The 15409-nt window shown below is 41.9% G+C and overlaps 2 protein-coding genes across 2 annotated transcripts in view; both read left to right on the top strand.

Annotated features, from left to right (window-relative positions):
• The window catches only part of znf462 (zinc finger protein 462), a 48112-nt gene extending 42054 nt beyond the window's left edge, over positions 1–6058 (top strand). The window contains exons 12-13 of the mRNA XM_084035638.1: positions 364–499; positions 2524–6058. Coding sequence (XP_083891764.1) covers positions 364–499; positions 2524–2743 — 356 coding nt within the window. The 3' untranslated portion in view covers positions 2744–6058. The remainder of the gene's footprint in view (positions 1–363; positions 500–2523) is intronic.
• rad23b (RAD23 homolog B, nucleotide excision repair protein) overlaps positions 1–14723 on the top strand; it is a 122626-nt gene extending 107903 nt beyond the window's left edge. The window contains exons 2-11 of the mRNA XM_084035495.1: positions 9769–9862; positions 10409–10490; positions 11787–11866; positions 12028–12209; positions 12310–12365; positions 12736–12863; positions 13173–13305; positions 13404–13531; positions 13897–14091; positions 14234–14723. Of these exons, the coding sequence (XP_083891621.1) occupies positions 9797–9862; positions 10409–10490; positions 11787–11866; positions 12028–12209; positions 12310–12365; positions 12736–12863; positions 13173–13305; positions 13404–13531; positions 13897–14091; positions 14234–14347 (1164 nt within the window). The 5' untranslated portion in view covers positions 9769–9796 and the 3' untranslated portion in view covers positions 14348–14723. The remainder of the gene's footprint in view (positions 1–9768; positions 9863–10408; positions 10491–11786; positions 11867–12027; positions 12210–12309; positions 12366–12735; positions 12864–13172; positions 13306–13403; positions 13532–13896; positions 14092–14233) is intronic.
• The last annotated feature ends 686 nt before the right edge of the window (positions 14724–15409 follow it).

Genomic DNA, 15409 nt, shown 5'->3' with positions numbered 1-15409 from the left:
GCAAATAAATGAGGCCGTAAGTAAGAAAACAATCACCCAGTCCCTATAGAATATGTATGTGTTTTAAATGTGTTTTAGCCCACTCTTCACCAGCAGGCTCCTTATTATTCCAAAATAGCCACAGTCTTGTTATGCTGAAATGATTTTCAGCATCTCATTCTGCAGGCTTATTACTCACCGAGTATTCTTGAACGTTATTGGTTGCTCACTGAAGGACAAAGTGGCCGACATACTTTGTGACTGATGCATAATGACGTCTGCAACAATGATCAGCCGATAATGAACAAAACAATTGTTTTCGAATGGGTAAAATTAATGTGTATTATTCTGCGACTGACCGGCTATTTGAACTCTATTTCCCAGAGGTCCTCACGTCTCCCATCAGCAGCAGCAGCAACTCTGCGCCGGGCAGTGCCGAGAAGCGACTTCCCTGTGAGTTCTGCGGCCGCTGCTTCACCAACAGCCTGGAGTGGGAGCGGCATGTCCTCCGACATGGCATGTAAGGATTCATTCTCTCTTCTTTCCTCTCAGTCGCTGTGTGAGCTCGTACTCATACACTGTGAGCCAGCATGGTCCCGGTAACCTGTCTATCTGGTCTTTGTCCAAACAGTACGGGCTAATGACGTTCCCATCAGGGGACGACAAGCAACTGCTATATTCACATTTCATTCTCTTTTTTAAATGGGAGAGCCGTTTATCTACACTATGCTACAAATACCCGCTACTAGAGGATTTCACGTATTTTATTTTGACAAAATAACACGGCTATAACATTCTATAAGGCAGCATAAAACAAAGCTAAATACATGAACCCTGAAATCTCAAGATAATGGTGGATTTTAAATATAGATGTTGGCACTTTTCATCGATTACGACAACGAATGGCAGCATCCCTAGCTGCGTGTCTATTCTGCTTGGATAGGGCTGCACGATATTGACAATTCTGGATAATCTACAACTCATTTTGGTCGATAACGATATCAGACCATATTTCTATTCCACCTAATTAACAACACAAAGAACATTAAGTCTCTCTACTTATCATCAAGCTTACAATTGCAAGTCCAAAAGAAGCAGTGGAGGAACAACCTTGAAAACAATAGTCCCAGCACTATTCAGTAAAAAATGTGAGTTTACATTTGTTAAGAGGAGATGTTTTCACAGATAGCTCTAAGCAGCTTATAACTCCCAACATTTAAATACAAAGACAATCATCAAGCTGTGTGCTGTGAATGAGCATGAATCGGCACACTGATCCACATCACCAGGATCTACCACAACGACATCAGGATGTCGTTCAGGCTAGACATGCTAGCGTGGGCCGGATGGAATCCAAGAGAGGCAAGATGACCCCACTGAAGGAGTTGAATTACCAGAAGGGAACATTGCAGATGTCCAGGACGGCCACAAATACCTCGGAGTCCCGCAAGCAAATGGAAAACCATGAAGTCAGCCATCAGTGAGGAGCAGCTCAGAGCCATCAACACTTACAGTCTGCCGGTCATCAGATACCCGGCTGGTATGACAACATGGCCAGAGGAAGAGATGATCACAGCAGGGGGGAAGGTGCAGGAACGTACACCATAACCAAGTGGTTAGCGTAGTGTACAGGAACATCTGTGCTGAGTATTATGGGCTGGAAGGTCAACATGGAAGACACCTCCGAAGGTGGTTCAGAACGACCAAGCTAAGATCCTGTGGGACAAACAACAGAGGCCAGCAGGAGTGAGAGATGTAGCTGTCCCAAGAGAGAGCAACATCAGGAAGAAGGAACACGAGAAGCTTGAAATATACCTAAGGGCTGAAAGAGGAGCTGGAATAGACGTGGAGAGTAAAGGCATCCGTGGTAACCGGAGCTGCCGGGGCTCTAACCCCTCAGGCTCCCGGACCTCACTGTCACTTTTTGCCCATACGACCGATCACAATCGAAGAGGGACGTAACAAAAACCACAAAGACCAACCGATGTAGACTAAATGTTGAACAATGGAGACATGAACACACGTAGAATGCCGGGTGTGTCCTCTCCAACCTATGTGCTTCAGCCTTCCCATCATCCAGAGCACGTCCTCACCCTTGTGCCACATTTTTTACTTATGCAGATAGGCCGTATCATAGCAACTAAATTGTCTCAGCTTTAAAAAAAAATACAAAAAACACGACTACTCATTGCCCTTCAAGATAAACAAGTATTCCATTAAATTCTTTGTCATTTAAAAAAGCAACAATATACCTAATAAGAGCCTAACAATAAAGCCATTAATGTAGCGCTAAAATCATAGATGAATGAATATGTATACTGCACTGTTAGGCAACTGCTTGCTCATTATCAGTCCAGGGGAATTTTCTTCCTAAACTAAGAAGTTGAAACAGCACATAGACATTTGCATTGCCAGCATATTAGCATTCAGCCTCACGGTGGTACGACACGGCTGTCCACTCCTGGTCCTGTTTTTTTGAGTGTATATCTGCATGTTTAGAAATCACATCTTTCCACTAATATCTGCTCCCTCCCTCATCGCCAGGATGGTTAACAACAGTCAAATGGACACCAGCAGCACCTCCGCCATGGAGGCCTCGGCTTCATCCTCCACCGGCTCCTCCGTCTTGATGGAAGCGGGGTTGGACTTGTCCAGCAACAACGACGACGAGGGGAACCTCGCCAACCTGTCGCTGAGGAGCCCGAGCCAGTACGCGGAAGACAAAGAAACGCTTGACACCAAAACGGATCAACAGTTCGGTTGAACTGACTGTGGCCTCTTGGGATATTGTGCTCGAAAACTGATAACGTTGGGTAGAATCAGCACTGAGTTGGAGCTTCGAATAGGACGGCAAAGGTAACGGAAAAGATTGAAACTGAAGGAAAAAAAAGTGACTTCTTATGAGTTGGCGCATTACTAGATTTTAGGTGTTACATATTTAAGTATTAGATTGTGCTGCATAAAACGGCTGAGCTCTTTAAATGGGCGGTCCCCTAGGACAGATCTTAATATATTGGTAACCAATAGTGAACAGAACTCTTTATTGCTGACATTCTGGTCAAATCTACAGTGAAAGATCCCACCTAGATAAAAACAATAAATAACTAAGCTATTTATAGAGAATGTTGTCCAAAACGATTAACTAAATTTCATATTTTATTATTTGAAGCACCTTTGACACTCCCACAAAAACCGGGGTATTGTAAATTTACCCAAAAAGGAACAAACAAACTATGAAAGCATTAAAACGTGGCCTACTGTAGAGCTACCTTTACTTGTTGGAATTTGAGATTTCTTTCCACCTTAGCCTGGTGTTAAATGTGTAGAAGTATTCCTTGAGAAAGAGTCGCACCTTATCTATTTTATTAAAACCACAAATCCTGTTTTCTCCATTCGTAGAAATACTCACAGTTTTACCCCGATGTTTGTAGCAAATTGCTATGTTTTAGGTCCCTTAATATTATACTACGTATAAGCCTTCAGCCTGTGGCACCCCTTCGCATTTTGACTGTGCTGTTTTGTTGTCCGGTAATTTCACTGACGAAATAATGGTATTAGTTTAAATCTCCCGTCCCCCTGTACGATATGTTGTGTGGAGTCCAGTTTAAACAAGGTCGCAGTTAACCCGAGCGCTCGGAGGGTCGGCATAACAACGGAGAAGTGTCACGGCCGTGTGATGCAGGTACCGTTAACGCGAGCCGGGAACGTAATGATCCGGACAGAGATCACACTTGTCTTTTCAGTGAAACATTTGAATAATTGGATGAATCCAGCTCTGTCCACATGCTGTATGTGAATCCCCAAATAACAATTTGATGCAAAGTTTTGAGGAGGCTGACCACCACGGCTGAGTGTTGAAGCCTAAGTGCCTTAACAGTGCAGTTCCTCTAATGGCCACTAAAAGGCTTTAAAGCAAAATAGTTACTGTTTTTTTCTTCTTCATAAGAATTTATAGTCTCGACAGCCAATTTCACTTCTTCTTATTTGTGCCTTAGCGGCACTTGTGACATCAAAGTCATTGTTGAAATAAAATGAGATTAGATTAAGTTTGACCTGTAATTAGCAGAAGCCGAACAACAACACGTGGCGTGGCTTCGCAGGTCGTGCAAACGGCAGGAAAGAGGATTACTAAAGAATTACTAAAAATATATATATTCATATCAACAGCTTGAAAAAAAGCTCAATGCTGTGAGAACCACTAATGAAACCACGTATGTTTGGAGCCACGTTTGCTTAATTGACAGATCTTTGACAGGCTGGAAGGAAGAAGTGAACTAAAATCTCAGCTTCGAAACGTCCCGTCAAAAACATACAGTCTGTGTTTCAGCTTTGACGTGATGGGAAACACTGAAAAGACAAGTGGAACCAGTTGAGAAAGCTCTAAAAACCAGCTATTTCAACGTATATAGAGTTTATTTGTCACTAAATGTTGGTGTTTAATTCCCCCCCAACTTAAACTCCTTTAAATCCTGTATTGGTACAGCTGTCATAGCCTGCATATGTGTGCTTCTTTTCAAAGTTGTCATGTTATTGTTGAAACTGACAAAAGGCAGAGATTGTATTTGTTGGACGTTGCTGCTCGAATGCCCTAAAGCCTTACAAGTTAATGAATAGCAATTAAGTCAAATGTATGTCCAATTCCAATAAGACCAAGAAGCAACATTGAACAATCTGAAATAAAAAATGGCCGAGAACTACAATAAACCGATTTGTAGAGGGGTCACAATTAATGCAATTGTGTTCTTGGTACCAAAAGATTCACCAAGCCCGCTGAGTTTGCTGCTGTGATTGTCTTTCCTGAGCATTGAACCATTGATGGAAATGGGAAATTTGGGTTTGGAACCACATGTTTGCAGCCATGTATAGAAAACAAAAACTACTCGTTAAGTGTTTGAAGCGTGGTGTTTTCTGAAAGAATACTTTAACCACTTTTTTCCTTTAGGTGTTCTCATTTTTAAAAATGAAAAAAAAAAAAATCAAGAAGAAGAAGAAGGAAAAAAAAAAAAGAAATCTAAAGACGATAGCTAATCCTTCGGGGCTTTTTGAGTCCCCCAACCCAACATTATTACACTGTTGTACGATGTTTGGTTACGATGAAAAATATCTCCTTTTGTACTGTAATGGAAACGAGCAGATGGGAAGAGCAGTGTGGTTGTACAATAATTAAACACGTGAAGGGAAAAACGATGCCGTTCTCTACTAAGTCTTGACCTGGGCTTTTATTGTGACGAACATCACAAAGCATTGAGACCAGGGGAAAGAAACCTGTTCCTTTGGGGGCATTTACCTAAACTGCTTGGTCCTTTTTTGGGCTCGGCCAGTCGACCCATAGATCCCTCTGAGATCTAGCTGGCTCCTGCCCGGTCCAACACGTGACACTCAGTACCTTTTATCCGTGACCAGTAAGGACATCTTGCTCCAAATAGCCCTGCCTGGTGGTCTACCTAGACAACGAGAGGCGGGAATGTAGCAGCCCCACGTTGCTCCTCAGTCCTCGTTATACCTTAAAAACCTGTCGGTGCTGAATCTCAAAACCCCTTCTTTCCGTTTTTCAGAACCAGCTTGTAGCTTTTTTGAAAGTAAACCTGTTCGAAAACTGTTTGTTGTAGAAATAAGCTTTGTAAGGCAGCTCGTTGCCCAGCTCGAAGGCCCAGTGGAAGCCACATGATGAACTGGGCCGATCCGGGTAATGAAGCCGTCAACCCAAAACTGTTTGTTGTTTCTGTGAGCATTTTAATAGAAAACGACTATGAATCCCTCACTGTGTGCAGTCTCCAGACTGTAATATTCCCAGTTCTACCCAAAGTTAAGCCCCTGCTGACAACACACTGGATACTTGTATATATGTTTAGTTTGTTTCTGATGCATTTCTCTTTTCAGACTGTTGTCTCCATAGTTTGACACTAGAATCTCTCCTTCTTGCCTTTCTTCCGATATAAATCTGATTACCTGATGGTGGGTTGTGATGTTGCCTAGGATGATTGTTTACAATTTTATTCCATTTATCTCTGGATATTCTGTAAATATTGTAATTCATTGTCTTTTTTTAACTTGATAATAAAGTTATCAGATAACGGTTGATTGCGTTTATCTCCTCTTTGTACGGACGAGTCCCATGAAATCAACTTGGGAGATTGAAATGTGACTTTTTCTGAACTAACAGAAGCACTAAGCACTAACTTTTCTTTTGTAAAATAAATGGTATATTTTCTTCAGACTTGATACAATTGACATCAAGCATACTATCACTTCCTCATGTAAGATATATGAATGATATATGAACTTCCACTGCCTTCTAAATCAATTAATCATGCATGTCAGCGCGGATGTCAAATTGTTAATATTGCCTGATAAGCAGGCTTCCTGGAGAGCAGATTCAGAATTAAGTGTAAGTGAAGTGCTTTACTGGCAAGGGCGAAGGGATTCCAAAGAAACTAGTCAGGAAAAAGGAAGTACCATGGAACACGTGTTGTTTTTCTAATCAAATCACCTTCAATGCCTTTTTTCTTCAGGAGCTAATTATCAAATTATCAAATGTGTGCCTGGGCTGAATGCTTGGCCTGTGGTGCTGCTGTTAGCAGAGACTGGTTCATACAAACAACATCCAGTCAACTCGCTGCTTCCTTGCTTCCTGAGCAGTACACCTGCCATGACACAGTTGCATCACACACTCAAGTCACGGCTCGTCTGAAATACAGTCTGGTTGGTGGGAAAAATACCCGGAGGAGACTTTACAATTGGCAAAGTAACCTGGGTCTCCTGCCCTCAACTAAAGGGGCCTCAAACAGAGACAGATTTATGATATTATGTTACTATTACTTAAGGATATTGTGCTGATAATGCCTCTTTTTCACTCCTCACGTGAACTAAAAGTGTGAATATTGTTACTGTGTTGCAGTATTATCAATATCATCATTATCATTACATTCTACGTTTATTAATATTCAAAGTGTTGCATATTCAAAATTGCAACAAATTGCATGTCCTTGACTCCCCAACATTACGCCTGCCTCGTACGAGGAAGTTCAGATGAACGATTCTCGAGGTAGGTGAAGGACGTCACAGACAGAGATTCCTTGCTTTATACATCATTACTTGAAAATGTATGCTGGATATGATTCTTGCAGGGAGAAGCCATTTCCTTCATTATTTGAATACAAACCCAGCGAATGCAAATCAATGTCTCCATGTGGCGGACAAGAAACAGCGTCGGCATAACGGAGAAAAAAAGGAATTGTTTGGGAATTCCAGCCATGAGGAGGTCTCTAAGGAAAAGGTATTTCCATCCATTCAGCTCCAACCATCACAGAGCTGCTAACATGACTGCAGACTCTTTGGCTGTCTGCGCCCTCTGTCTTATGTCTTGTTTGTGAATATCACTCATTTTCATTCTGGGTATTGACAGTCGGATGGACACCAGCACCACCCGAAGACTGTGTGCAGTATTTGGTTGTATTACTCTCTGCTCTAATAATGCGCTTAATTGCTCCTCCTGCAAAGTGAATCATATGTAAATTATCTGGGTTCTTGGTCTTCTGTCTGAGCATTCGTGCAACATGTTTCTCATTTTCAGTGACATCTAGGATTTCCTCAGTAGCATGTCCACAGAACCAATAATAGTCCCAGGAGCTCGTCCACAGGAAATAGCTTCAGGCTGAGAAGGCATCTCAGTGGCCTTCGCTCTGTGTTACACCCTTCCACCCTTCTGTCTGTCTCTGTCTCTCTCTCTCTCTCTCTCTCTCTCTCTCTCTCTCTCTCTCTCTCCACTCCACACTGGACGAGAGCTCTGCTGACCAAAACCGCAAACCCTGCAAATGCCAGTTGTGTGTGTGTGTGTGTGTGTGTACATCTTTGTGTGCGTGCATGAAATGCTGCGGCTCTTGTGCCCTAAATACCACAAGTCATTGAGATCAGCAGGCTGTGCTTCTGCTTTATATTTCACTGTTGGGCTTTTAATATTCTTAACATCTCTTAAAAATCTTGTATCTCAAAAACTATCCGTAGTGTCTTTCTATGGAAAGTCTCAATTTCACACATGTCCTCTGCGTTTCCTCTCCTGCCTGTTTTAGAAGGGGCCGAGTCTTTATTTCACATGTCTAACATCATCTCTCAAAAATATCTCCAAGTCACCAGGGATTAGCCTGTAATCTCTGTGGCTCACCACTTCAGAGGGGGCCCGATGGCAGACTGACGACCCCTGGAGACAGGAGTAAGAGGCACAGCCACAGCGGGGAGAGGGGAAAGGAGGACACTGCTGCTGCTGCTGCTGAGGGGAGCAACATAAGGAATGCCTGATGAGCGTGCACTCAGGCCAAGGCAGGCAAGGGCACCGCTCCTGTCGTAATAACTCGATGACAAGACAGGGGGAGGGGTTGAGGGGTGCGATAGAAGGGACAGTGGGGAGAGCGGTGGAAGAACAGGGAGTGGGAGATTAACAGATTCACACATACAGCGATGGGAAGTGAGCGGGAGCGATATGACAATAAGGGAAAAGCGGCCTAGGGAAGAGACTCCATTGAGTTCCAGTATGAACTCTCAGAGTCAGAGCTGTGCAGCAGGACAGAAGTCAATAAAACATCAGAATGCCGAGTGCTGGATGGATAATATTGAAATTCCTCCATGCTTGAAGGACCTGGGATTGTGATAACAGCATGGAATGCCCAGTCAAATTGAGTAAGGGAAACAAGTTTCTTCCACCAATGTCAGTCCTGAGAGGATGACCCAAAAATGTGTCCAAGGGTAAATCGCAAGATATGTTTTCCTCACATTCAGTCTATTCAAAGTAGACGTTGTGATGTGAAGTCAAGGATGTCTTCAAACAGAAATTCTAATTTCTCGAGGGGTTGAGCTGCTGGTGTGTGTGCTTTTTATACTGCAGGTCCACAGAAAGAGTGGGAATGGGATGTTGTTACAAATATAGCCTGGTGAATGCAGCTTCTATTTGTAAAGTCAGCCCAGTATAGCGGGAAATAATAGTATTGGTCACCATTACAGTATGTTCCTCTACTCTTATTATAACTTAACCTCCCTTGCCTTGGACTGTTCCATGAAAATAGCGGATGATAAAATGATGTTTAATGCTTAAGGGTAGACAGGGCTAAAGGGCAAAAAATAAATTATATTGTTTAATGACATAGGCTATTATGTTTTATAGAGGTTTTTATTCTTTTTTTTAAAGTGGAAGTGTTGCAGAGAAATGATAATGCATGGTGCTTCTATTTAAAATATTTTTAAAATGTTTTAATCAATCAATCAATAATAAAATAAAATCATGTATTTCTACAGTACTTAAAGTTAATACTCACTTTGCAGCTATATAAATTAAGATCAGATTACAAGATAGTCAGTTGACAGGGCCTTATATTAATATTAAACTATCCAAAAGTATACACAAAACAACATTTAAATGTTGCTTGTATAAAAAAAGTATATCAGTAGTAATCCAATAAAAAAGGCCATTGTAAATAAATAGTCACTTTTATTTTGCTAATGAAACTCTTTTTAAATGCAGGACCTTCCCTTGTCATGGAGTAATTTTATTTTATTTAGAGGACTATTTAAGTAAAGTCTACGATGAGAATTCAACTGACTAAACTACTAATAAGGAGTGAAGGACAGCTGCAGTACTGGTCATTGTCGCAGCTGTTTCAAGACTAACCGCTAGGGGCGCTGTAACTCATATATATTGCATAGAAGAAGAAAGGCGAAAAGTCATGGCGGCTGACAGTTAGTAATGAGCCAACAAAAACAGACAAGATTCTTGCTTTGGATCTACAACGTTTAAACCAGGCCCGCGGGCACAAACTCTGACGGCAAAATGCAGATAACTTTGAAAACCTTGCAACAGCAGACGTTCAAAATCGACATCGACGAAGAGGAGACGGTGAGAGTTGAAAGCCTGCATTTGTGAAGGGGGTGGAGTGGGAGTTGGTTATGTCCTGGAACGGAGTTTTCGACCGTTACAAATTAGACGATGGGTAGAGGGGTCTGCGCTAACACGACAGATGTATTTTAGATGGACCAACTGCCGCATCTAAATATGGCCTCTGTGTGACGCTGGGCCTGAGACGGATAAACGTAATTTATTAAATAACTTTACTGATCAGGAAAGTAGTTTGTATTGCCAGCATTTAGCCGTAGCCCACTAATGGTACAGATGGTGGGGTGTCCTATCTAGTTTTATAAACTTGTTTTTTTAAAGATATAAACTTTATGCTATCTGTGTGTAATTTGAACTCAGGGTTAACATGGTGTCTGAGGTAGTTCGTCAGCATATTCATGTTTGTCCAACTACAGTTTTATGAAGCACACATTGGACTTTATTTTGTAACTCGTGCCACAGTTAGTGGGACATGGTGGCGGGAAACCTAATTAATTTAGTATTATAGTATTACACATGGATCACGGGAAGAGCCATTTGTTTCCACAGGTGAAGACGTTAAAGGAGAAGATCGAACAGGAGAAAGGAAAGGAACATTTTTCAGTTGCTGGACTGAAGCTGATATATGCTGGTATGTTACAGGCTGTTTAAAAAAAAAACTCAATGACTCAATGACACGAGTTTCCCGTAGGCATGGAAACCATGTGAGCGTTTCATGTCACGATTAACCCTGGTGGAAGTAATTGACAATAATATCCCTGTAATAATCAAAATAGGTTACAACTAACTAAGTAATATTGTTATCACAGATAGGACACATCTTTTATTATTTTTTGTGATTTTTTTATTTTAAATCCGGCTCTATTTTTTAATTATGTTGTGCTGCAAGTCATCCCACTGTTGAGCAATACATTTGTGATGCTGATATTCCCTGGGGGTCTGTTAGCAAACTACACAAGACTCACTCAGACCAGGAAGCACCTTGATTTATCATTTAATTGTCAGGATATTTGTTTATTCTAACTGTCTTCACCTTGATGAGTGGATGTAGATCTATATTGCATGCTGTCTTAAGCAGTTTGTGTCCTGCTTCATACTGGGGATGCATGCTTATCTTGACTGTAAGTTGTATTGTGTACAGTCACAGCTTACATGTATTGTGAAAGCCAACATAGAACTTCCAAGCGAGTAGATTTTATTCGTATTGTTCTTGAAGCCTATATTTAGTACAGTATTCTTGGATGAAGAGGGGAGTGCGACTCTTTAACCAGTTTGGTAAAAGTGCTTGAAAGTTTATTTTCCTGCAGGATCAGAAGAAGATAATTAGATTTAGTTTTTAATGTTGTCTGGAGACTCAATTTGTTTACAAGGATTTTGCCATTAGCTAACTTTAGTGAGACAGACGTTCCCCAATTCTTTGCTTCCCACGTTATGTTTGAGTTTTATTTGTTGCAATAGAACGATGTAACGATAAATAAGCCTCGGTTTGTTTAATAGCTGGTGTGTTGTTCTGCACATATCCACACATTGCATTTGTTCTACTTTTACATTGAGGTCTGAATTAATAGATTCATCTCCATCTCATTTGGACCCTCAGCGATATTGTACAGATATAACAATGCTGAAGATGTGCAGCGTTGTTTCTTTTTAGCAGGTTAAGCTGATGTATTAACGGGTTAAGGGTTGGTTATTATAGCAAGGGTTGATTTTCTCAAACTGCTTGAATCTCCTCTTGCCAATAGTGCAAAACCTGTAGCAAGAACATAACAAAAAGAACCAGATGTGATAAAAGTAGGCCATTTATCCACTCAACAACCATCTATTCACTGATGAAACATGATGCCATCCATTGTTACATCCCTGTATGTTGTCTCAGAGTTCATGCCAGGTAAAGCCAGTTGTCACTCATTTTTACATTCCTTCACAGGTAAAGTCCTCAGCGATGACACAGCTCTCAAAGAATACAAAATCAATGAGAAGAACTTTGTGGTCGTCATGGTGACAAAGGTTTGTGAATTAGAAATAGTTTCAGTAAATGGCAAGCGGGTTTTAAAATATATCTTGTAACCTCTTTCAACTGCAGGCCACTTATATCAAATCACCCAATGTGACTATCAACTGATCAAGAGAATAACCATATTTTTATGTTTTAAAACCAATCCTCGCAGGCTAAATCGGCCTCAGCTGCCCCGCAGCCTTCACCAGCCACTTCCACTCCCAGCACTGCAGCTTCCACTGCACCTCCTGCCTCATCGTCCAGTTCTGAAACCACATCCGAGCGTGCCTCTACAGACGACAAACCAGAGGAGAGTCAGCCTACGACTGCCGAACCAGCTTCCACCCCTGTCGGGTAAAGACGGGCGCTTGTTTGTCTTTCACCATCTATGTGGTTTCAGCGCATCGTCTTTTGAGACGTGACGTCCTCACCCAAGGTCTGATTTCTCTTGCAGAAGCTCCGAGGCTTCGACAAACACAAACCTGATTGATGAGGCGGTTTCTAATCTAGGTAAGACTGCATTTATTAGTGGAAGACAGAAACGTAACTACGTTTTGCCTCAACGCCTTTAAGCCGTTTCTTGTATGTAATACATTTGTGGGCCCACGTGTGAATCAAGGGGCACCTTATTTGTTACGGATGTGCATATCATGCCGACATCTCTTAATCAACAAGCAGCCGGATACTGTGGCTTCACCCAAACATGATTATGGCTTTACTCAGAACTTAACGTTAATTTGCAGATATTGGGTCATTAACAATTAAAAGTGATTTCTGAAATGTCTTTCCAAGTGGCTGATTCTAATGCTTTTGACCGACTACACTTTAATCCGACCTCTGAACTGTGTGTGTGTGTGTGTGTGTGTGTGTGTTCCTCTAGTGACGGGCCCATCGTATGACGCCATGGTGAACGAGATGATGCTTATGGGCTACGAAAGGGAGCAAGTGGTAGCCGCTCTGAGGGCAAGCTTCAACAACCCAGACAGAGCTGTGGAGTACCTGCTCACAGTAAGATGATCTTAAGTCTGTGGATGTAGAGAGAATTGCTGGTTTGGTATGTAATACCTTATACATCTATATGGTGCAGTGAGTCGTAGTATCCCTGCTGATGTCAGGAACTTGTAAATGTATTTAATATGTAGGTTTTAGTTAACTTGGTTGTACAAATCTCCCACACACACCCACTTCTGAGTTCCTTAATGAATAATCAGAACCCTAAAATGCGTCCATGGCACGATGTAACCCAGAAACTTTAAACTGAGGTGGACTACAAGTTATTCCTTAATTAATTGCTGTATTTCATGGCTCTTCTTTCAGGGTATTCCAGGCAGAGATGCGGGCCATTCATCAGGACCCGAGGCGGTGGTGCCTCCAGTTAGTGGAATTCTCTCTGCACCCGTAAGCGGTATCACCCTTCCCGCCAACACCGGCTCATCAAGTGCTGGGGGAGGTAAGCGGCCCATACTGATCTGCATATTCCAGCAGCCTCAACGAGCAAATGTTTGATCGGTTCTTTATGGTTTCTGACTTAACATTTTACCCCATCAGGCAATCCCCTCAGTTTCCTCAGGAATCAGCCCCAGTTCCACATGATGCGACAGCTGATCCAGCAGAATGCCGCCCTGCTTCCTGCCCTGCTGCAGGAGATCGGCAGGGAAAACCCTGAGCTGCTTCAGGTGGGGGGCGGGCCATGACACAGTTCTGCTTAAATGAGTTCATGGTTTAAGCATTGGGAGTCTCAGTTCACATTAATGGGGCACTCCATGGATTTTACACGTGACTTTCTGTTTGTATCACGAGGAGTACTACTCAGCCTTAACAGTATTTTCCCTTTGTGGCTCTGGAGCTGAAGCTTCGTCTTTAGGCTTAAGTTTCAACATGCCAACTTACAAACTGGAGGTGTGGGGTTTTGAAGGGGGGGGTATTAAATGTAAATGAAAAACAAATATTCTTTTTTGTGCCACTTCAGAGTTCTAAGAGCCAAGGAAGTGTTTCTGTTCCTCCACCATCCATTGCCTAAAATGCTCATTTCCCACCACAGGAGATCAGCAGCCACCAGGAGCAGTTCATCCAGATGCTGAATGAACCCAATCCAGAGGCAGTGCCGGCAGGTGGTGGAAGTGGAGGCGGAGCCGGAGGAGCAGGGGGTGCCGGAGGGGTGGCAGGTGATGCAGCAGGCGGGAGTCACATGAGCTACATCCAGGTCACGCCACAGGAGAAAGAGGCCATTGAGAGGGTGAGGTGGAGCGCATCAGTTCCTCTCAGTCCTACATTCAGTACTGCTTTACCAGATGTGCTGGAATATGATGCACAACTCTGATAGAGTCACCTTAAAATCTTAACCATTAACCATAACTCTTCTCTCTCTCTCATTGCAGCTAAAAGCTTTAGGATTTCCAGAGGGACTCGTTATACAAGCCTACTTTGCATGTGAGAAGAACGAGAACTTGGCCGCCAACTTCCTTTTACAACAGAACTTTGACGATGATTAAATTGTCATTCTGACTTTTCTTATTGCTTCCTCTACTTTTTGATTGCTAAGTGTGTGCAAGCCTTTTACATTTAAAAAGAAAAAAAATAGTCATCACTTCCACGTTTACCTTTCTTAATAACACTGGATCAGTATCAGCTGTTGTTTGTGATCAGTTATGGAGGAACAATTAAAGTACAATAACTTTGCATCAGAAATCACCTGTGTGCTATTGATTTTTTTTAAAGATACTTTTGTTATATGGTTTGCAGTATGTCACGTTAGTGAGGTATGTTTAGGGTAGATCTGACAGTATTCATGCACTCTTATGTTTTTTTATTCACGAGGAATGGAGATCTGAAAAATTAAAGTTGTGCACAACAAACAAGCAGCATGAATGGCACTGGTTTGTTTTTATTTAGCACCTCACCTGCATGGAAATCAACAGGATTGTGGGCTGGAGCTGTGTAAAGAAGTCTGAACATCCTAACATGTAGTTTAAATATATGTGGTACGGTTTAGTTGCATATTGCGATACTGCTGTTTTATGTGCAGTGTGACTGCAGAAATATGAAGTATTGTGTAGTCATTTTATGACATGTAATTTATCCTGGTTCCAACTTATTGGCAAATTTGCATTTCTTTGGAGAAAATCCAGTAATTCTTCCCCAAAAAATAAATCTGTTATTGCCTGATACACTACACCCCCAAATTCTGTTTTACAGGTTACCTCAGGCTTGTAGATTTATTTAATGCCTAAAAGAGACTTCCTTCAATAAAAGTTGAAGGATGAGGACCCAAGTGTGATTACAACTGGGTTGACCTGTAGGGGGCAACATAGACCACAACATCTTTCCATAAGTCCAACACAATCAACACTGAGCTCTATCTGCTGGTCTGATGTGTCACCTGTAGACCACAAACTGGCTGTGTAACGTAAATGTTACAAGATCTAAACTTTGCTCATAGGCAGTCCAAGTATAATACAATCCTCACCGTTGTTTTAGTCACTTGTGTAGTTTATGAATTTGAAGTCTTGTTTCGTGGCGTAACGTTACCACTGTACATCATTTTATGGTCATTT

This window comes from Eutrigla gurnardus (genome assembly GCF_963514095.1).
Source record: "Eutrigla gurnardus genome assembly, chromosome: 19".
Taxonomy (NCBI): Eukaryota; Metazoa; Chordata; class Actinopteri; order Perciformes; family Triglidae; genus Eutrigla; species Eutrigla gurnardus.
The sequence above is the reverse complement of the archived record's forward strand: the minus strand, read 5'-3'. Positions and strand labels throughout refer to the sequence as shown.